This window comes from Sciurus carolinensis, chromosome 14 (assembly GCF_902686445.1).
Source record: "Sciurus carolinensis chromosome 14, mSciCar1.2, whole genome shotgun sequence".
NCBI classification, from domain to species: domain Eukaryota; kingdom Metazoa; phylum Chordata; class Mammalia; order Rodentia; family Sciuridae; genus Sciurus; species Sciurus carolinensis.
In genome coordinates, this window is record NC_062226.1 from 77,954,039 (window position 1) to 77,976,681 (window position 22,643).

The window sequence follows — 22,643 nt, forward strand, 5'->3', positions numbered from 1 at the left end:
CTTTTGCAGAAGGATCCATGTACTATTGAGAAAAAAGTATATTCACTCATTGATGAATGGAATATTCTCTATGTCTGTTAAGTGTAAATTATTGAAGTATTATTGAGTTCTATGGTTTCTTTTTTCAGTTTTTGTTTGGAAGAGCTATCTAGTGGTGAGAGAGGTGTGTTAAAGTTAGCCAGTATTATTGTATTGTGGTCTATTTGATTCCTGAAATTGAGAAGGGTTTGTTTGGTGTACATAGATGCTCCATTGTTTGGGGCATAAATATTTATGATTGTTATGTCTTGTTATGGTTCCCTTAAGCAATGTGAAATGTCCTTCCTTATCCCTTCTGAGTGATCCTTTCTTGATATAGATGTTTTAGGATTTTTGTCATTATGTTTCCATTAGCTTTTAAATTGTAAACGTGTTCCAAAGAAAATGAATAAAGTAAATAATGGTATATATACACATATAATGGAATATTTTTCAAAAAGAGGAAATTCTGTCATTTGCTTTAACATGGACAAATCTGGAGGATATTATGGCAAATGAAATAATGCAGATGCTGAAAGACTAAGACTGTATGATCTCACTTCTGTGTAGAATCTGATAAAGTTGAATTCATAGAAGTTAAAAAATGGTGGCTACCAGAAGCTAGGTGGTAGAAAAGGAAGAAATTTAGCAAGCTGTTGATAAAAGGCAACAAAATTTCAGATAGATAGGAGAACTAGGTTTTATAATCTGTTGCACAACAGTGTGACTATAATCAATTATAATATACATTTCAAAATAACTAAATCTAAATTTTAAATGTCTTAACACAAAAAGTAATAGATAAGCTAGGTGATGGATATGTAAGTTAGCTTGATTTACCATTCCACATTGTATACATACATCAAAACATCACATCATACCCCTTAAATATATACCAATACAATTTTTTAGTTGAAAGTAATGTAAATGATAAATTTTGGAAAAAGAAAAATAGTGTTTGAAAATTCATTGGACAATTCTGTCACAAATTTGTTTTTAGAAACGAAAGAATTAGAAAGACCTACAAAAAGTTCATGATAGAATGATTGTTCTATATACTTGTTATTATTTACTATTTCCTTTCTTGATAATAAGAACCATAATATATAACATGTATTGAATACTTGCTATGTGCTGGAGAAACCCATAGTTACCAATTTTTTTTGTTGTAGTAAAGAAATCGCTTTGTTCTAGTGAAGCAGTTGCCTTTTTAGGTAAATGCTTAACTTAAAATAGGTAATGTGTATGTAGTTACCTTATACATACATACTCCTGGGACAATTATATATATGTGTGTTAGCACTATTATTAATTGTATGTACACGTTTTCCTAAGGTGTGCTAATAGACTTTTCTCTTTTGATAGGCTGAAAAAAATGTACCTGATTTGAAAAGTACCTATAACAATGTTTTACAACTGCTTAAGGTATGATTGAATAACAATTTCTTTTTAATTGGATATTGTATTTTGTGTCCAAGTATATTATTAAAATTATCTAATAACTGTCATTATGAAATCCTTGAGGATAAAACAATATTATAAAATTGTATCCTTGATACCACAAAGAATAGTGCCTTATAGAGACTATACAAGCAAATTTTTATTGACCCATTACTAAAATCAACATTGTTCTTCAGGTGAATTTTCATCTTTGGATATTCATTTACATACTGAAGCACTTCTAAATACAATGAATTATCTCAATAACATTCTTCCACAATCAGTGGAAAAACGAACCTCAGTGTCTGTTGGAGAGACTGAAGACAAAGGAGATGTCATTAAAAAATTAGGTATATCTTTAAAATTTCAACTACAATTTTTTTTTAACCACGTAGATCAATAAATTTAGGCCTGAGACTTACTGTTAATTTATATAATTGACTTCATTATTCTGTTGCCTAGACTATCATCCAGAGGATTCATGATGTGTCAAGTTAATTTTAGAAAATAATACTAAAGGCAAAGGAAACTTATTACTCCTGAAGAGAGGATTTTTGGCATGTAATTGACTTTTGTTGAAAATTTTACAGTAGTAGTATTTGGTTTAGATGAAAGTCCATGCATTTAGTAATTTAATAGCATTATTTTAGAGATTAAGAGGAATGCAAGTTCGAGGCCAGCCTGGGTAACTTAACATGACCCTGTTTCAAAATAAAAAATAGGACTGAGATTGAAGCTCAGTGGAGAGGTGCCCCTGGGTTCAGTCCTCAGTACCACAGAACAAAACAAAAAACTAACAAAATTTGAGTAATATCAGAGTTGTGAATTATGTGTGTGTTCATTTTTTTTTCTTCTTCTTCTGTCAGTGCTAAGGATCAAACCCAGGGCCTCATACATGCTAGGCAAGCAAGCACTCTGCCAACTGAGCTACATCCCCAGTTCTGCTCAGAGTATATATAAATCAGAGTAATGTTGTAACCCACTCCAAAAGTTTGAAATTCTCCAAACTCTGAAACTTTTGAGTGTCAGGTTGGTGCTAAAAATGTTTTTGGTTTTGGGTCTTTTGGATTTTTGGATTAGGTATGTTTAACCTATTACTTTTTAAAGGCAACAAAAATTTGTAATTTTGATAATGTCAGGTATTTCCTAATAATCATTGAGTCTTAAAAATTTAGAATTTTACAGCTACAGGTTCTTAGTTTCAATTTATTAGTCTCCTCTAGGAACAGTGTTTCATTTTGCCTTTTTTTTTTAATTAGGTATGATTGTTTTTTAGAAGTCTCATGTCAGTAGGAATTATATTATTTTGCTTTCAGTTGATGCAAATCAGACTTTTAATATCACTATTTATGTTGATAGTTCCATTACTTTCTAAGTATAGTATGGTAACTACTAAACTTTTCCCTTATATTTTGCAATATGATTTTTTTTATAGCTTTAAAACTATCCATGAATGAAGATATTATAACCTTGCAGATTTTAGCAGAATTATCATGTTTACGGATTTTTATTCAAGATCAGAAACATAACATTTCTGAAATTAAGATTGAAGGTAATAAATCTCATTAAAATAAATTCAGTAAAAGATTAAATGAAAGAAAAAACTATTAGTCATCTTTTTATTTCCTTAGGACTTGATTCTGAAATGATTATGAGGACTTCAGTTGTTGAAATAAATGCAAAGCTAAGGAATATAATTGTTTTGGATTCTGATATAATGGCTGTATACAAAAAGGTAAGAATTTGTTTTCATTAATACTACATCACTAAATATGATCGTACTTTAAGAGTGGTCATATTTACCAGTTATATAGACAGTTATATTTTAGCAACATGACTTGTTATGGGCATGAATTTTAGGGTCAGGCATAATTGGGTTTTCTTAGCTCTACTCCTTAGTAGTTGTGTTATTTTTAGCAAATTGCCTAATCGCAAATTTCATTTCTTTCTTTCTCAAATTACGATAATTGTATCTCATAAATATGATTAGTAATGCTCCTGAACAAAGTGTTTTCAGGGCTAAGTTAGTTACTTTTCTCCCTTCTTTTTTTTTTTTTTTTCCTATTCCTCTTCATATACCCTGAGTCTCATAATGCATCTCAGATGCCAACATCAGAAGGTCTGAGATTTTTTTAAAAAACTTATTTTCAGGGATGCTAACTAATAGAGCTTTTGTAATGTTTAGAGAGCCCTTTGAATTGAATGCTTAGTGACTGAAGAGTAGGTGTTTTGTTACTGGATGTAAAACTTTAGGGATTCTGGATTTATACTCTTGTGGAGTTTGGACAGGTAATTCTTGAATAATGAGGTCTGAAGAGTGAAGGAATATATCAAATAGTAAGTTCAGAACACCTGAACTTCTTGTTGAGTCAGTAAGTCAGCATTTGAAATTTGACAAGAAGAAAGGGGAAGTGCATGAATGGACATAAAGAGTGTTCTAGTCAACTTTTTCACTGCTGTGACTAAAAGACCTGACAAGAACAGTTTTAAGGAGGAAATGTTTATTTTGAGACTTATGGTTTCAGAGGTCCATAGAACACTTGCCTGTTTCTTTAGGTCTCAGAAATGGAACATTCTTGGTGATCCTGTCCCTCTTCCCCATGGCATTTTACTGATATGTTTGGGGCTCCTACATGGGACCAAATATCCCACTTTGTCCCAGCAGAAGGGGACCTCTAAAGGACTTGTCCCAGGAGGATTTCTTATTCTTCTCCCAGGTATAGTTTTCTCATATCTTTGTCCCTAGAATTTTGAATCTTCATTTGAGCCTTGATGGCCAGGTTTATTGCCCTTTAGTGTCTTAAAACTTTTGTTCTGAGAAGTGGATAATCCTAGTAGTGCTTTGGACTATTTTCTGCATTGGAGGCTTCTTTTCCTTTTCCAGGAATATACCAAGGAATACTCTGTCTGATTTTCTACTTTGTTCCTGTCTTTCTCATGAACTTCCAGAAGAGGTCCATGAAGTACCTGCAACTGAGTGTGAACTAGTCTTGTTTTTGTGGCTTCCAGAGTTTCAATATCTCACATTAGTCCACAGTCCATTTATTTAGCTAAATTTTATTTTTACCTAACTTGTGTGGAACTTTGTGTCCTGCTTTTTGCCACAAGTGAGCTGGTGCTTATCTTTTGACTTTCCTTGAAAATAAAAAGGTTTTTTTCCCTTTCATTTTATGGTGTTTTATTGTCATGAGACCTCATATTTCTGTAGGTTCCAAGAAAAGTTGTGATAGTTTATCTGGTTGTTTCTTGTTTTAGGGTTTGGAATGACTTTCTCTCCAGTTTCATGCATACTAGGCAGAAGCATAACTGTAGACTTCTTTTCAGACCTCATACCTTTGTTTCCTGAGGATTATTGATGCTAAGGTTGGAATTGATTTGGTTTTTGATGGTTCTTTGGCTCTCTGTTCTTCTAGAATTTAGGAGACTTGGGAAGACAGTAAATTAGTGTTCTTTCCATGTTCCAAAGTATTAAAATACATTTTACATCTCCTGCTATCTCCATCATTTTTAACTGGTATTACAGAGTTTGAAATTTTAAGCCACTGTAATTCCAAGTTGACCATTAAGATTGGTCTTCACATCCCACTCCTTGGCCTATACCCAAAGGACTTAAAATCAGCATACTACAGAGATACAGCCACATCAATGTTCATAGCTGCTCAGTTCACAATAGCCAGATTGTGGAACCAACCTAGATGTCCTTCAAATGATGAATGGATAAAGAAACTGTGGTATATATATACAATGGAATATTACTCAGCCATAAAGAATGATAAATTTATGGCATTTGCAGGCAAATGAATGAAATTGGAGAATATCATGCTAAGTGAGATAAGCCAATCTCAAAAATCCAAAGGATGAATGATATCGCTAATAAGTGGATGATGACACATAATGGGGAGTGGGAGGGGTTAGTGTTAGGGTTAGAGTTAGGGTTAGGGAGGGGGGCAAGAATGGAGGAAGGAAGGACTGTATAGAGGGAAAGAGGGGTGGGAGGGGTGGGGGGAAGGGAAAAAATAACAGAATGAATCAAACAACATTACCCTATGTAAATTTATGAATACACAAATGGTGTGCCTTTACGCCATGTACAAACAGAGAAACAACATGTATCCCATTTGTTTACAATAAAAGAAGAAGAGAAAAAAAAAAAAGATTGGTCTTCACAAACCAATAAGGAATGAGGAGTATAGAAGTAGGAGATCCATTTAAAGAATCTGGAAAATCTGTTGAGATGCTTCAAATCAAAAGAAGTAGTTAGTTTTCAATAAGTTGTAAATGTAGTGTTTTTCAAACTTTTGAAAGTGAGCAAGGAAAGACCCTTTAAATGATTACTTTTGATACAAGAGTATAAACTCTAAATGAGAATGCATATACTGATATTTTCTCCTCTTCATTAAAAATAAAATGCTGAACCACACCTAACATGATTTCATGACCTACCAAAGGGAGCTGCCACCGTTAGTTTGAAAAACTGTACAGCTTAGGTTCTAATAAAGCAGTGAGAATTGTGACTTTGAATATGTGAAAGATTTTTCAAATATGTACATCTTTTATTGTATTTTGCTTTGTTTTGTTTTTGCCCTGAGGGCATTTTACTTCAAAAATAGATTATAATAACTGGAATTTTCTCTCATTAAGGCTGTGTATATCACTGGAAAAGAAGTTTTCAGCTTCAAACTGGTTTTTTACATGGATGTAACTGCTGGTTCTGCAGACACAGATATGAATGTGGTTGATGTTCAGGTTAATTAACTGTTGGTTGCATTGAAGTCGTTTTTGTCACAAAATTTCTGTATTCTATAATGGTAAGTATTTTAATTACTTTTGTTCTTTTACACTAGTTGGAAATTGCTGTGTATCAAACAGATGAAAAATAACAAGAATTTCTTGCTTTTTAAAAAAATTAATAATAGTTTGGGTACATTTTAGAATAGTGACTGAAATGTTTATATAGCATCATTTTCACATTCTAGTTAATTGAAATGTGTATTATATATATTACCATTTTAACAAATGCAGTGCATGTCATAATTATATATGTTTTATATTAATTGAAATCTTTTGTATATCATTGACTTAAGTCTTTGCTTTGCCTGATTTCCAGCTCTGATTTTAAGAATCTCAAATGTCATTGAAGTTTGTTTGGTCTCAAGTTATCATTAAGAAAATTACATTTTTGATTTCATTAATTCTATGGATATTGGAAACATCAGGGACTGATATAATTCCTGTATGACTCTGTGCTAAAGCTTCTAAGTTCTTAGTTGTGCTTTTCATATTTTTTTTCTGTTTTACCCTTGTCATCAGCTATTATTTTTTCCTGTATCATACCTGTGTGTATGAGGGCACTATTTTTTTTTTAAAACTTGGCTCTAAGTTTTAGTGTATAAACTAGATAATCAAATCTAATGATGTAACTAGAGTAAATAGACCAAGTATAGCAAGTATACATATGTATTGTACATATAACATGGCATACATATTGTTGAGTATGGCAGTTTTTATAAGGAAGAATTCATACACTTACTTGAATTTATTTGGGGATGTGGAACCCTCTTTTGTTATTTCATAATTTTGAATCAATTCAAACTTTTTGTGATCTTTCAAATTGAGGTTACCCTGAAGTTTTGTGGACTTAATGTAAGGCTAAGCAAATCTTCTTTGTCCGATTAACCTTTATTGCTCAAAACATTATGTCACTGAGCTCTCTTATCTTAGATTTAAAAATTACCAAAAATAAAATGCTTTTTTCTGAAAGTGAAAATTAAATTTAATGTAGACATATTTTATTATTTGGGCAATTTTTCTAGAATTTAGAAATTTGAAAACTTACTTGAGAGAGCTTGAAGATATTTTATCATTTCTTTTAAAATCTTACAAATATAGATGAGCTCTGTCCATTGAGGTTGTGTGTGGAAATATGATCATTTAACTTTCAGGGAAGGTATAAGAAGAAGAGGAGTAGGTGTCAGTGAAACATTCCCCTATTCTTATTTTGCTTTGTTCGAGGGATTAGATTTTTGTTTTATCAGTATCTTGTGTTTATTTCTTAATTTGGACATCAGAAAGTTAAGATTTAATATAAACAGTCAGACTTTAAATAAATAATGCTTGGTTATATCAAGTCAGATTTTTCCTTATGGAGATAAAATCATAAACATTAATACATATTTAGTAAATCTTACTAATGGCAATGTTAAGAATATCATTCTGTCTTCTTTATAGGCTTTTATAGATAATTTTCAAGCAGCTAAACAAGCCTTGGCTGAAGCAACTGTTCAGGCAGCAGGAATGGCTGCTACTGGTGTAAAAGAACTGGCCCAAAGGAGTTCTAGAATGGCACTGGATATTCACATCAAAGCCCCAGTTGTGGTCATCCCACAGTCTCCAGTTTCTGAAAATGTTTTCGTTGCTGATTTTGGACTAATTACAATGAAAAATAAATTCATTCTAATATCAGAGAGCCAGAGCTATCCCCCACCTGTTATTGACTTGATAACAATAAAGCTGAGTGAAATGAGACTATATAGGTATGTTGTTTGCAAGTATTGTTGTGTACAATGTAATCTTTTTCTAAATTTTTACATTAAAGGCTTTGGTGGCTTAGTTTGTTTGCAGTGGGATTTTATTTTATTTGTAACTGTACTTCATTTTGTGATTCTTTCTCCCTCAAATATTTTTTGGGCAAGATCAATTATAGACTTACTTATAAAAATTGTTTTGTATTTGGAAATGCTATGTTAGTTGGATTCAAGCAACACTGAATTCTTGACAAGCAGGTGTGACTTAAGGTTATGGGGACAGGATTCTACTGAATGAGGCTCATGCTGGTGAATAATGATGATGGAAGATATTAAAGACAATAGGGTACTGATAATTTAAAAGGGTACTGATATATGGATTGGAGATTCAATAATATCAATCTTAAAAAATAAGCACTACTTGTTGATGGATTATATCGTGAGTTAAAGGTGGTAAACCTGGATGTTATTATTCTTAAAGGAATAGTGAGAGGTGGGAGGCATCATCACAAATTAAGAAAAATTATTTCTGGTTACCTTGAGATAGGTAAGGTATTGGAGAAAAGCTGACATCTGTTTTTAGAACTTCTTGGAAAGCTAGGTTTCAGTTAAGATAAGAAAATGAATGGTTCGTTTTGTGAGGACATTTGGAAAAAGTTGAATGATTTGTTAGCTAAGTCCAGGGATTTTGGAAATTATGGGAAAATATTGAAATAAGAGAGATCTATTTTAATAGTCGGATATAATATATGATAATAACTTGAAGTTTCACGTGGTTCATTAACCTGGAAAGTTTGAACTATAAAATAAGTTTTCTTTACTAAAACTAGACCATTTATACTTTCATTTTATTAGGTTTGTTTTAAAGAAATGGTAGATGTAAAGTAGTCATGAATCGGTATTAAAAATTGATTGCTTGTGTTTAACCAAGTCCACAAGTATTTGTAGAGTATTAAATTATAATACTTATAATTTTATTTCCAAAATGATTAATTTTATTGATAATGAGCATAAAAGATTGCTGACAATCTTTCTGATACCCCAAAATAGCTGCTAACAATTTGGTATATTTCTTACAGTTCATTTTATTTTGCATATATATTTTACTTAAGTAAAATAGGTCTATATTGTATGTTTATGTTATAGATTGCTTTTTTCTAACAATATGCTCTATTTTTCCATGTTTTCATTTTGAATGCATAATTTTTTCTTAATTTATTGCTTAGTTAAAAAAATCCTTTCTTTTTTCGTTAGGAATTTAAGTTGATTGAATTTCTTTTTGCTATTATAACACTATGATGATGATTGATATTTTTGTTCGTCAGTACTTATTATCATCTTCGTACTTTTTTAGGATAATTCATTTCTGTACGTTGAATTCCTAGAAATAGAATTATTCATTTAAAGAGTATAACCAGTTTTCCTTGAAATTACTTGGTTTGTGAAAATATAGTTTAGTTACTACTTCTTTCCATATAAGCAATAAGTACTTGTGTTTCTGACTGCCTATATTGTTGTATATATTTAATCCAGTTTTTGAACACAATTTAGCAAATATTTACTGATTATGTGATTTATGTCAATCATCTGAACTAAATACTAATAATACAACAAGGAATAAGATAAACATAGTTTAGTTCCTTCCCTCGTGAAATTTTCACTCTAATTGAAACTAATAAGAAGACTATATACATTAAAATGCATTGTATGAATCACTTTGATAGAAAAAGTTCAAGGTACTTGTGGGCACACATAGCAAAAGTATCTAACCCCAAGATACAGAGTAATAGTGATACAAAACATTTTTCCAGAGGAAGTAATGTTTTGATTCAGCATTTATGCTTCTTGCAGTTTATCTAGAGAAAAGAAATTTACTCAAATATTTTGAAGGTAATGATCTAAGTATTTACTACAGTGAAGAGCTGGAAATAACAAATTGTTCATGATAGAAGGTTGATTGAATGGCTTAGGATTTAGCCATATGTTATAATGTATAACCATTAAACTTGAATACACTTTTTTAGGATTCCCATAAAGGATTTTTAAATCTTTAATTTATTACATTTAAGTGGAGATTGTAAGCATGCATGCATGGATCAGTATAATGACACTCTGTATTCCATCCATGAAATGGTTTGATAACTAAACATTCTAAGAGATCCCTGATAACTTCCATATTTCTCTTCCATTGCATAAATGATAGCTAAAATTACAGTAATATCCTAATACTCTAACTTAAGGATTTGTTGCCATTAAACTATAAATACCTTACTAAGGAGTAATTGCTTGAGATTTCACTTGAAGATACAGTAGGAGGCTTCTTTGGTCACATTGTCCTTGAAGGGTGTTTTAGTCAACATTTTTGTCACTGTTACCAAAAGACCTGACAAGAAACATAGAGGAGGAAAAGTTTATTTGGGGCTCACCGTTTCATAGATGGCCTGCTCCATTGCTTAGGCCTGAGGTGAGGCAAATATTATGGCACTGGAGGATATGGCACTGGAGGAGGAAAGCAGCTCAAATCATGAAAATCAGAATGCAGAGAGAGTGCGCCCTCAACAGGGACAAAATATAAATCCCAAAGACATGCCCCCAGTTATCTGCCTTCTCCAGCCACACCTTACCTGTCTTCAGTTACAACCCCGTTAATTTCTTTCAGTGAACCCAGTTAATCCTTATCAGTGCATTAATCTACTGATTGGATTAATAACTCTCATTGTCTGATCATTTCACCTCTGAACCGTCTTGCTATTTTCTTATACATGAGCTTTTGAAGGACACTTCATATCTAATCAAAGAATTCAGTGACCTTTTCTTAATTCCTGATCATCAGTCCTGCTTTTATAAGTACTTGGAAAAACAAATGTTCAGCTTTATTTAAAATCGTATATACTCAACTATTTTGATTCATAGAAATAGAAATTTCATATTTCTTTTCATATTTCTTTTAAAGTAAGGAAAGGACTAGGGTTGTGGCTCAGTGGTAGAGAGCTTGCGTAGCATTCGTGAGGCACTGGGTTTGAATCCCAGCACCACATAAGAAAACTAAATAAACAAAATAAAGGTATTATGTCCATCTGCAACTGAAAATATTTTTTTAAAAGTTTTTAAAGTAAGGGAATATGCAGTATTCTGCTACATATCTAAATCAGTGTAGTGAAATGTTTTTATAATGAGGTTTTAGATAGTGCTTATTTCCTGATTATATAGAAATAATTCTTACTTTTAGGATTGGGTACACAACCAATATTTTTTGTCACTTTTTTTCCACATTGTAAGATGCTATTTTAAAAATTAATTTCTCAGAGAAAGTCACCTTGGTTTCTATAGGAATAGAACATCTCTCATGTTGATATATAAAATGTAGCCCAATAGAGTTTCTTTTTTTAATACTCAAAGTTTTTTGATTCAAAGAAATTTTGTTTCTACTTACAGGTCTCAATATATTAATGGTGCATACCAGGAAGTACTGGACCTATTACTGCCATTAAATCTTGAAGTGGTTGTTGAGCGAAATATGTCGTGGAGTTGGTACCAGGAAATTCCCTGTTTTAATGTAAATGCTCAGCTAAAACCTATGGAGGTAACATTCTGGTTGCTTTTTGATTTCTGTTTTTTTTGTTGTTGTTGTTGTTGTTTTTCGTGGAAAATGTTGCTTTGGGATATAAGAACATTTTTGGGTAGAATTTTATAAAATCAGTTTGGTCAGAAGTGAAATTGTGACTTTATTACTCTAGAATTTTTTTAATGTTCTCTTTTCTCTGTTCATTCTTTTAACAAATACTCTAAGGATTTGCTGCCAGTTAAACTATAAATATAAATGAGTACCTATTCTGTGTGAAGACATGTGTTACATGCTGGACATGCTGACATATAGTGACAATGACAATAGGTCATTTTACTTCATGTAACGTACAAGTCTAAGCCAGGGGTTGGTGGTGATGATGATCTAGAATATGCAATAGTTAGATAGTAAAAAAGTAAAAAGTAAATGGACACATAATTAAAATGGTTATAAGTTGTGGTAAATTCCATGAAGGAAACAGTGTTAGTCAATTAGTTGTATTAATGGAGATTTTAGTGGAAAGGTCTAGGCTGGAAATACTAATTGATATGTTATCAGCATAAGCTATTTAAAGCTATGGGAATATATGAAATAACCTATTTATATTTCTCTATAAAATTTTATTCAAAAAGAGAAAACCATCATTTTAGAGAGTTCAGACTTTTAAGTCAAAATTATATTCAGTGTTTAAAACATGGTGGTGTCAGCTGAAAGTCTTTAAACTCTTAGTATGTAAAGTAATATGAATTCTAAAACTTATAGGGTGTGGGATGGATGGTATCATCAGATAAATACTTGAAATATTTAAAGTCTCTTTATATTGGTAAGAGAACAGAAACTTTAAAAGCCTAAATAGTGTATTCCATCCAGCATGCAGAGAAATCCCCTCACCATTGTGTTATTAGGCAAGTTTTTGAGTGGCAACAGAGATTTTGCTTTCGCTCACTCTTCTAAGGGAGAATTCATGCAGAATATTCATGTGATGCTGCAGTTCACTTTTGTAAACACCTGGGTGCCTTCTGGGGCAGACTTACTAGGAGGAAGTTGAGTCTTCGCTTACCCTGATTCACCTGAACAATTAGCAAGTGTTGCCTTAGTCCACTCCTCAGCCCACATATTTTGGCCCTCTTGGACTTTAACCTCTCTGTCAGGGAGAAGCTGGAATAAAGTCAGTTGGTTTCATGAATCCAGACCAAGTGCATCAACTTTTGATTTCTGGCTTGTAGAATATTCAGGGGTTATACAAAGAGCCTGCACTGACATGTAGGAGCCATATATCAGCAGTCTTTGAATCCTACAGTTCTTACTAGTTTCCTCCACTGAGCTGCTGACTAGATCGAAGAGTTATGACTTAAATCAGTATTTGAAGGGAGTTCAGTGTACATATACTAATTGAAAGAAATGATATAAAAGTTCTAACATTTATTTTCAGTTTACTAATTTATATGAGCATATTATTTTTGCAATGCCTACACCATAATTAGCCCAAAAGAGTGCCATGAGTAAAAAAAAGAATGAATGAAAGTTTTTTTTAAAAACATAGGTAGCATGAATGAAGTATATATGGACTTTATCTTAAAAACTAGATGAAGTTCAAAGGAAACCTGATACCAATAAAAGTATGAAAATTTGTGTGATTAAAATCCATTTGAGCTTATAATAACTAGAAATAAAAGCAGTTTTGACAAGTTTAGAATTAAGTCAAAATTTTAGAATTAAAAAAAACCATCTTGATCACATACATCAGTTTAAAATTCATAGTTTTTTTTTTTTTATGTAATTGCTGTTACTTCAGTCACAGTTCTCCAAAGAAACAAATAATAGGAATGATGTGTAGGGTTAAAAGGGAGAGACTTAGCTTAAGAAATTGGTACACATGATGTGGAAGCTAGCAAGGTCAAAAGCTGCAGGGTAGGCCAATAGGAGGCACGGAAAGTTGGGGTTGCAGCAGTCTGAAGGCAACCTGCAGCAAAATTTTTGCTTGAAAGGGTTCAGACTTTTTCTAGTGAATGCCTTCAACTGATTGGATGAGGTCCACCCTAGTTATGGAAGGGAGTCTCATTTGCTCAAAATCTGCTGATTTTAATGTTAATCTCATCTAACAAAAAAACTTTAGAAAAATGTCTAGAATAATATTTGACAAAATATGTAGCTATTATGACCAAACTAATGTAACATAAAGCATATATATCTTTATATGCACATACAATTAACTACTGTATCTCTCATGATAGGTCTTATGGTGTTGGTATAGGCTGATTTCAAAACGGGGGGTTTGATGTTAACTGTGAGTGAGTTATCTATGTGAACTTAAGCGTTTTACGTTAACTGTTTAGCTTGTTTTCTTATAAAATCAGGATTATATTCTGTATACTTAAGACCTTTATGAGATTCAAAAACAATAATTCATGCAAAACACATTATATATTTAATCACAAATATACTGTTATTTTGGTTATTCTGTTTTATAAAATATAAAATAGGTGCATACGAACCAAAATGTCCAAAGTAGCTAGACATCTACTTAAAGATGAAATTTCATTTTTAAAGGTTTAAAATTACTGGATTATTTGGTACATTCATAACATAGTTCATTTATAGCTTCACTGACATTGGTATCTAATTTAGTTGTGTATTTCTCATATTCCTAAAGATCACATGGCATTTAGAAAACTGAATATTCAGTTAATAGACATCTTTAATGCATTAAAATTTTGATTTTGTAGTGAACTGAAATGAATACTTTTCATTTTTCTTTATGAGAATTTAAGGGAAGTATGTAAGGGTATTGAAAAGTACAAATCTTTTTTTCCTTTTTCACTTGTGTTTTCTTTTTTTATTTTCCTAAAATCTTTATTATTACTTTTTTAACAGTTCATTCTTAGTCAAGAAGATTTAACAACTACTTTTAAAACTTTGTATGGCAACATATGGTATCAGGGTTTTCAGGCCTCATCTGCTGAAGTTAAAGACCACTCTAGCAATGCTGGTGGAGTAATTATGCTTCACCCCATTCAGGAGGTATGTTAACCTTAAATTAGTTCCCCTTTCCATACTCTCGCTCATCTCTCTCTTATTTATTCTCTTCCTCCTCTCCTTTTCTCTCTACCCCATCTCCCTCTTTTCTCCTTCTGTTCCTTCTTTGCTCCTCCATTTCTTTCCTCTCCCTTTCCCTTCCTTCCTCTCATTTTATATAAAATTGGATTAATAAATCTCTTTCTGATGCACTAATTCCATTTAGACATTTCTAAATTATCTCTTTTATTAGTCATTTCTGTTGTTCCTAGTCCTGTTGTAACAAAAATCCTTAGTATTTTTTTTTCTCAGCTTCCTTATAGGTCCTTTATATCTGCTCCCAACCTCTCCCTTATCCCTAGAATAATATATATCCTGTTGTAATATTTTATATGTATTAGGAATATCAAAATATTAGAGGTGTGTATAGAAAGGTGATCATTGTAGATGATGGATTTTAACAAAAGTTTACAAGATAAATGGACTGCAAAATAGTGTAGAAGAATCATAGCTTAGGAAGGTGTTTTCCAATTTATATTCAAAAGTGCTATGTAGAATATGGCTGGGTTCTAAGTTCAGCACTAGCACATGGGGAATTGGGTTAGTCAGGAATACATTTTGCTGCACAATAATAAAGTTATCCTTATTCTAGTATATGGAGATTCCCAAACCTACCTACCATAAAGTGAAGCCTACTAATCCACAATGTGTACCTTTTCAGAGTCCTGAGGTATTAAAGAGCTTTATCATTTGCAGAATCCTAACACAAAAACAACCTTACATTTACAGCAGTACTGGAAACCCATCTTTACTATGTAGAGTAATTAACAGTCCTTTATTTTAAATATAAATGGTCAGATATGAAGATAATTACAGGAGCACAAGCATGAAAGAAACAATAAATATATTAGTGTTTTCTAAATCAAACAAATAATTGAACAGAAAAGAAAGTAAACAAAACCAAACTCTGATATTCTGAGAGGAGACAATAAAAAGTAGATCCTCCCAGCACTGTTAGCTCCCCAAGGATGGGAGAACGTTCTTAAAATCTAAAAATATGATTGCTGAAATTTTGAAACCAAAAACTTACCATAGGGTTAGACTATAAGTATTGAGTTCTTGGAGCATATGGTTAAGGCAATATCCCACGGTATAGGGATATAGATATACTTAATATAAGGTCATATCCTATGACCTTTAGCTATATGTATATCTCTATATCCCTATGTCATGAGAATATGGCCTTATAATGTGTACATAAATATAGTATAGTACAGAAATGTGGTATACTAAATTGTGCATGACTTTTGAGCCATTGTTAAATATGAGAGAAGAGATCTTCATTTTTGAGAGGTACATTAGTGAAACTGTAGCAGCAGAGGTAGTATCATAATAAACTGTAAATCTCCCAAAACACAGGCATAAAAAAGTAATGCTTCAGTTCAGAAGACCCAATTCCTGGATAATGGATACTACAGAAGAACTTTCTGAGAGAATGAAAGCTTCCAAATATGTATTAAAGTTAAACTCTGTAGATTTAAGTAAATATGAAGTCAACTCTTATAAAGAATCTACCAAGTTTCAAACAGCTTGAGTAAAAGTCTCCCCATGCAAACAAATTTTCTTTTTTTAACTATCAGAACCAAAAATGGTAAGATTTTAAAGTTACAGGAAAAAAGAAACAGGCTGCCTACTATGGGCTTGGGGGAAAAAACTGACTAGATTATTGATGTGTGTGGTGTGTGTGTGTGTGTGTGTGTGTGTGTGTGTGTGTATTGTTTTATCAGTAGAACTGGATAAGATGGGATGTCTAGAGAATAGGTGATAATAGAGCAATACTTTAGAATTTTGAGAAAAGTGATTTTGAAGCTAGGATTCTGTATATGGCCAAACCATCATCTAAAATGTGAAACAAAATAATTCTTAGATTTTCATTGATTAAAATTTACTCAACTCCCAAATACCCACACCTCAATAAATGAGTTTAAAATATGTTACATCACTAGGTGTGGTGTGCTTGCCTGTAATCCCAGCAGCTCAGGAGGCTGAGACAGGAAGATCGAGAGTTCAAGGCCAGCCTCGGCAAAAGCAAGGCTTTAAGCAACTTAGTGAGACCACTGTCTCAAAATAAAATACAAAATAGGGCTTGGGATGTGACTCAGTGGTCGAGTACCCCTGAGTTCAATCCCCAGTACCTTAAAAAAAAAAAAAAAAGAAAAGTTCCAGCAAGATAAACTAAGAATCAGAAAGAGGAAAATATGGGGTCAAGCAACAGTGGTCCTACCCAGGAATGCATTTTTAAATCAGTCCCCAAATTATCTATGTGACTAGGCTAGAAAGTCATTGGTTTTCATTAACAAGGTACTGAGACTACTTAATGGAAAAAAAGAAGAAGAAGAAAAGTTAGTTGTAATAATACCTTATATCTTAAGAATAATAGCATAAATTCTACATAATTGTTGTGACGAGGACTTAACTACATTTTATAAGTGATATAGAGAGAATGAAAAGTTTTCTGTTTTTAAGAAGGAAATCTCTACTATATGCAGAAGTGTAGTGTACTAAATTTTGTGTGATTTTTGAGCTATTGTTAGAATGGGAGAGAAGAGAATCTCTTCATTTTGAGAGATGCACCAGTGCAACTACAGTAGCAGAGGCATTATAAACCATGAATCTCTTTCCTGAAAAACATTACATAGTCCAGCAACACATGAAAAACTATGTAGGTGCCAAACCATTTGGATATGACCTTCTTCTGGGTCGGATTTCTTACCTAGCAGAGCAGCTCCCTTGCTGTGACCTATTGAAAATCAGCCCTTAATACAGGTTTTGGGGGCAGAGGGAAGGCAGAGAAAGACTATATAAATACACAAATGTTATTAACCATAATAATATGGACATAAAGACAGAACTAATTAATCTGAGAGGAAGATGTGACAGATGAATAACATAGCATATAAATAATTGACATTATAAAGATAATATCTAAAATTGATGCACAAGAAATAGAAGTTAGGAATATATCTATATATAATATATATATTTTTTTTTTTTTTTTTTTTGTGGTGCTGAGTGCAAGGCAAGCACTCTACCAACTGAGCTACATCCCCAGTCCTGTTATTTTAATACTGTTCTTCCAGAGATTTTTATACCTACATCATTTGAGCTGAATAATAATAACATAAATATGAAATTTGTGAACTGCAACTTAAGCAGTGGTGAAGAAATTTGTAACTATAAAGGATTATATTAAAAGACAAGAGTTTACAATCAATTTCAAATTTTCCACCACAAGAAACTAGAACAACAAACCCAAAGTAAATAAAAGGAAGACAGCAATAGACATAAGAATAGAAATAACAAAGAGAACAGTATGAACAGTAGAGCAATTCAAGTCAATTTAATAGGTTTTAGTGGAAGGACTAATAAAATTGATAAACCCCTAGAAAAACTGATGACAGAGAACAGAAATTCTGAATTTAAGTAGATTACTACAGACCACTAGCAGGATAATGAGTGGATATTATGAATACTATAACAGCAAATGCTCCAACATAATATTGAAATCAAATAATAAAGACATAAAGAAAGTTCATCTCAACTAAGTGATAATTACCCTGAAAGACAGTTGGTTTAAACATTTGAAAAAAAAAAAATGTAATTGAACAAATTAACAGAGTAAAGGTGGGGTGGAGATCATATCACCCCAACTGATACACAAAAGCGTACTTGACTAAATTCAGCACCTATTTAAGGTAAAAAACTAGAAACCTAAGAGGCATATTTTTGACAGAATATTGAAAGTCCCCACCCCCGACCTCCCATAAAGGAACAAGGCAAGAATGCCCATAGTCACCATTCATGTCATTTACAGTCATTTACAGAGCAAATAAGACCAAGAAAAGGATTAATATGTCTGGAGGATAAAGGAAAGTATCACTGACTTTTTCTCAGCTTGACCCATCACATAGAAAACACTAAGAAATGTTCAAAAAATTCCCCTAGAACTAATAAATGAATTTAGCATTTTAATAGGATACAAGATGCAATATATAAATGTCTTCAGTAACAGTTGGAAAATAAAAATTTTAGAAACATTATTTACAATAACATCAAAAGTCACACTTGGGAAGAAGTTTAACAAATTATGCAACACCTTTATACTGACTGATGAGAGAAACAAAACTTAAATGTAGGGAGAAGTATTTTGTGTTGGTGCATTGGAAACAAAATCTCAATATTGTTATCAGAGCTCACTACATTGATCTGTACGCTTCAACTAATTCCTAGTCAGACTTCATTTAATAGAAAATTTGTTTTAAATTTTATATAGAAATGCTAAGAACCAAGAACAGTTGAAAACAGTATTGTGAAAGAAGACCAAGATTTACACTAATTTTAAAACTTGCTATAAATTTATAATAATTGAGACATATAGTGCTGGCAAAGCACAGACAAATAGATTGGAAGAGAATAGAGTCTAGTAGATACACAAATATGTTAGTTGCTTTTTGAGAATGTATTCAATATGGAAAGGACAGACTTTTTAACAATGGTGTTATTACAAGTGGGTAAATGTGAGAAAATGGAACCTTGTCCCTTTATACAACATACAAGATCTAATTTAAAATGATGAAAGATGTAAATTTAAAACTAAACTTTTTAAACTTCCAAAAGAAAACATGCATGTTTATCTCATTGTGATAGGATATCCAAAGATTTCCTGGTAGATGCAAAAGCACTTATCATAAAAGAGAAAGTTTGCATATAGACTATCAAAATTTTACATTTTTGATGCATCAAAGATAGTATCAAGGTGATGAAAGTCAAATCTCAGACTTAGAAATATATTCATGGTACATTTTTCTAATTTTGTTCTTATATCCAGAATACATTAGCTATATGTCAGTAGGAACTTTTTAAAGACAAAATAATGATCAAAAGATCTGGATATTGAAAGAGGATTGTGGGAGTTTCAACCATGTCCAGTGTGGATGAGGGAAAAGTTAACTGTCAGAGGATGGTACAGGTGATAAATCAATTATTACTAATACACTTTCTAATCAATGAACACATAAGAACTAATATTCTTTTGAAAAGAAAGGGGGTGTGACTGATCAGGCCATACCAGATCTGACTCTAACAAGGTGGAGAACCCCACCTTCACCTTTATTTATAGTTACACAGGTAAGGGGCCTAGACTAGGTGGGTCGTCTTCTGTGAGGAAAAGGATGGGGTGGAATTAGGGAAGCCATTTGCTTAACAGAACTAGCATATCCCCAGGTCGTAAACCACTCCCATACTGGCCACTTACTCCTAGGTCATCTGAAACAGTCTCCCCTGACTGTTCCTGGGAATCAGACCTCTGTATTCCATGACTCAGCCAAGACTGATTTTGCTATGCATGGTTGGACTCCCCACAGAAGATGATGTGTAAATGGACAGTAAACACATGAAAAAATTGCTAATATAATTTTTATGAGATAAACTTCAGTGTACCAGACTATTATTTTAATACTTGCCAACTGTTAATGGAGAAAATGGAATGTGCTAAACTTTTGACATATTACCTGTAGGAATGAATATGAAGTAGTATAACTGGTTGACAAAGAGTTTGTCAGTTAATATATACCTACCTATAATAGAGTAATTCCAGGCTTAGGTATTTACCCCACCCTATCCCAAATAAGTGTATGTACACAAAATAACTTATTCATAGAAGCCCAAGTTAAAAATAATCAAATGTTTTTCAATAGGTGAATGAATAACTCTTATCATAGTGAACTTCGGAGCATGTAATAACATACATAAATCTCAGAAACATCATGTTCACTGAAAGAAGCCAATATGAAATTGAAAAATCTATATAAATGGAATTTAAGAACAGACAAAATTAATCCACAAAGATTGAAATTAGAATGGTAGGGATGGTGGGTTTGACTGGAAAGATCAATCAAGGGGACTTTCTGGAGGAATTTATATGTTCCATATCTTAATTGAGGGGTGGTTACATGGATATATACATTATCAAATCTCATTAGTTTTTCAAATAGGATTTAATTTATTTCTTGTATGTAAATTTATCTTAGTTAGAAATAAGTTACCCAGCATATTGGTACTTATCTCTTGAGTTGGGTAGAATGAGAATTAGGAATTGCTGTTTTCCTTATAAGCCCATTTAATATATACCATATACATGTTATACTTTCATTAAAATGCAGATGTAGAAAAGAATATATTTGAGTCCTAATTAGCTGAACAATTTTTAAAAATAATATCTAAAATATCTTGTTTGGTCTTAGTTTTAAAAATTAAAATTTGAATATTAAACTATATGACAGGTGCTTTATTTAAGTACTTCAGTATACATTTTACACATGCTGCTTTACTTAATCTTTAAAACCAACTCTGGTTAGTCCTATTATTCCCATATTATAAAAGTAGAAATGGAAGGACCAAAAGAAAACAGAAGTACTGAGTGTTTAATATTCCCAAGTTATTATGGGAAAAATCCCAAGCCAGAAATTCCACATGTAAATTTTCTGATATTTAAAATTTTCTTGAATAATGTTTTATTTGTTAAATCTATTTCATGGTTGTTCTAATGAGCTACTTATATTTTTTTTCTCTTGCTCAATAACTTTAATTTTCAAGGAGCAACTGTGGTAACAGCTGCTGTTGTAGAAGTACATTCACATGCTTCTCAAGTTAAGACAACACTAAATATGACTTTCAAAACTGATTATCTCACCATGATATTGTATAGCCCAGGTCCTGAACAGGTAAGTTGAGGAAGAAAATACATTTTATTTGTGAAAAATTGTAAATGTGAATGTTTATTAATAACACTTGTTAATATTTTGTGTGCATTTTGTAGTCTTTGTTCTTAAGAAATGGTTGATCTTTTCACTTTAAATTAATAATAAATTTAACATTTCCATTTTTAAATTAGATATATCTTTTGTATAACTAATAATGTGGAAAATAAATTGTAAAATTATTTTGACCTTTTATTGGAGAGTCCTTTGAAAATAGAGAATTTTGGATTTTAGGGTATATATAGCTCTGCACCATCCCCCAAGCAGATGTAGTAATTTGTAGTAGTTTATATCATAAAGTATACTTTAAGCTTATTTTTGTGTAATTTTCTAATTTCTGTTTGAATTTTTTTATTCCACAGGCTTTTACAGATGTTCGTGATCCTTCTCTGAAACTTGCTGAATTTAAGTTGGAAAATATTATAAGTACTTTAAAAATATGTACAGATGAGTCAACATTTTCTTCTTTCTCATTAAGAAACTGTATTTTAGATGATAAAAGGCCTCACATCAAGAAAGCAACTCCGAGGTATGTATTACAATAGCATTCTTAATTTTTACCTGAGAAACGGTTGACATATTGTATGGAACATACCTTTAAGATTGCATTTTAATATTCTAGTTACATCTTAGGATCTTCAAAACTTCAGTCAAATCGAGTCATGGTATTCATTTTACATTTGAAATGTTCTGGTTTAGTTATATGCTATTACTGGATAGTTGATGGATTTGTTGAATAAATAAAAATAAATGGGAAAATGCATGAAAAATTGAGAAGAAAAAGCATGCTGACCTTCAAAACTGATAATTTCTTAAACATAAGAGTTTCTAATTTATGAAGCATTTTTGCTCCAGAAGTTTATAGGTCTGTTGTTTATAGCACTTTGTGGATCTTCCTAAGAGACATGACTTCAGAATGCTTATTTGTTGTCAGTGAAAGGAAAAAGAGAACTCAAAGTTTTAATTGGTGTATTTGGTTATTTGTAAGTTAGTCACACTTAGGCATTGTTATTGTGTTTCTCAGAATGATAGGACTGACTGTTGGGTTTGACAAAAAGGACATGATGGATGTTAAGTATAGGAAAATCAGAGATGCTGCTGTGACTGATGCAGTTTTTCAAGAAATGTATATTTGTGCAAGCGTGGAATTCCTACTGACAGTTGCAAATGTCTTTTTGGAGGCCTACACAGCAGGCAGTGTTATAGAAACCAATGTTCAAACATGGACTTCTAAGGAAGGTTAGTTACCAGTTAAAATATTTA

At 31.9% G+C, this 22,643-nt stretch overlaps 1 protein-coding gene across 1 annotated transcript in view; it reads left to right on the top strand.

The window, feature by feature from the left end:
* Positions 1 to 22,643, top strand: part of Vps13a (vacuolar protein sorting 13 homolog A) — a 268,516-nt gene that overhangs the window by 106,267 nt on the left and 139,606 nt on the right. The window contains 13 exon segments of the mRNA XM_047525841.1: positions 1,384 to 1,445; positions 1,657 to 1,808; positions 2,894 to 3,010; positions 3,090 to 3,193; positions 6,100 to 6,208; positions 6,211 to 6,266; positions 7,687 to 7,991; positions 11,418 to 11,565; positions 14,422 to 14,545; positions 14,548 to 14,568; positions 21,217 to 21,344; positions 21,743 to 21,909; positions 22,405 to 22,619. Coding sequence (XP_047381797.1) covers positions 1,384 to 1,445; positions 1,657 to 1,808; positions 2,894 to 3,010; positions 3,090 to 3,193; positions 6,100 to 6,208; positions 6,211 to 6,266; positions 7,687 to 7,991; positions 11,418 to 11,565; positions 14,422 to 14,545; positions 14,548 to 14,568; positions 21,217 to 21,344; positions 21,743 to 21,909; positions 22,405 to 22,619 — 1,708 coding nt within the window.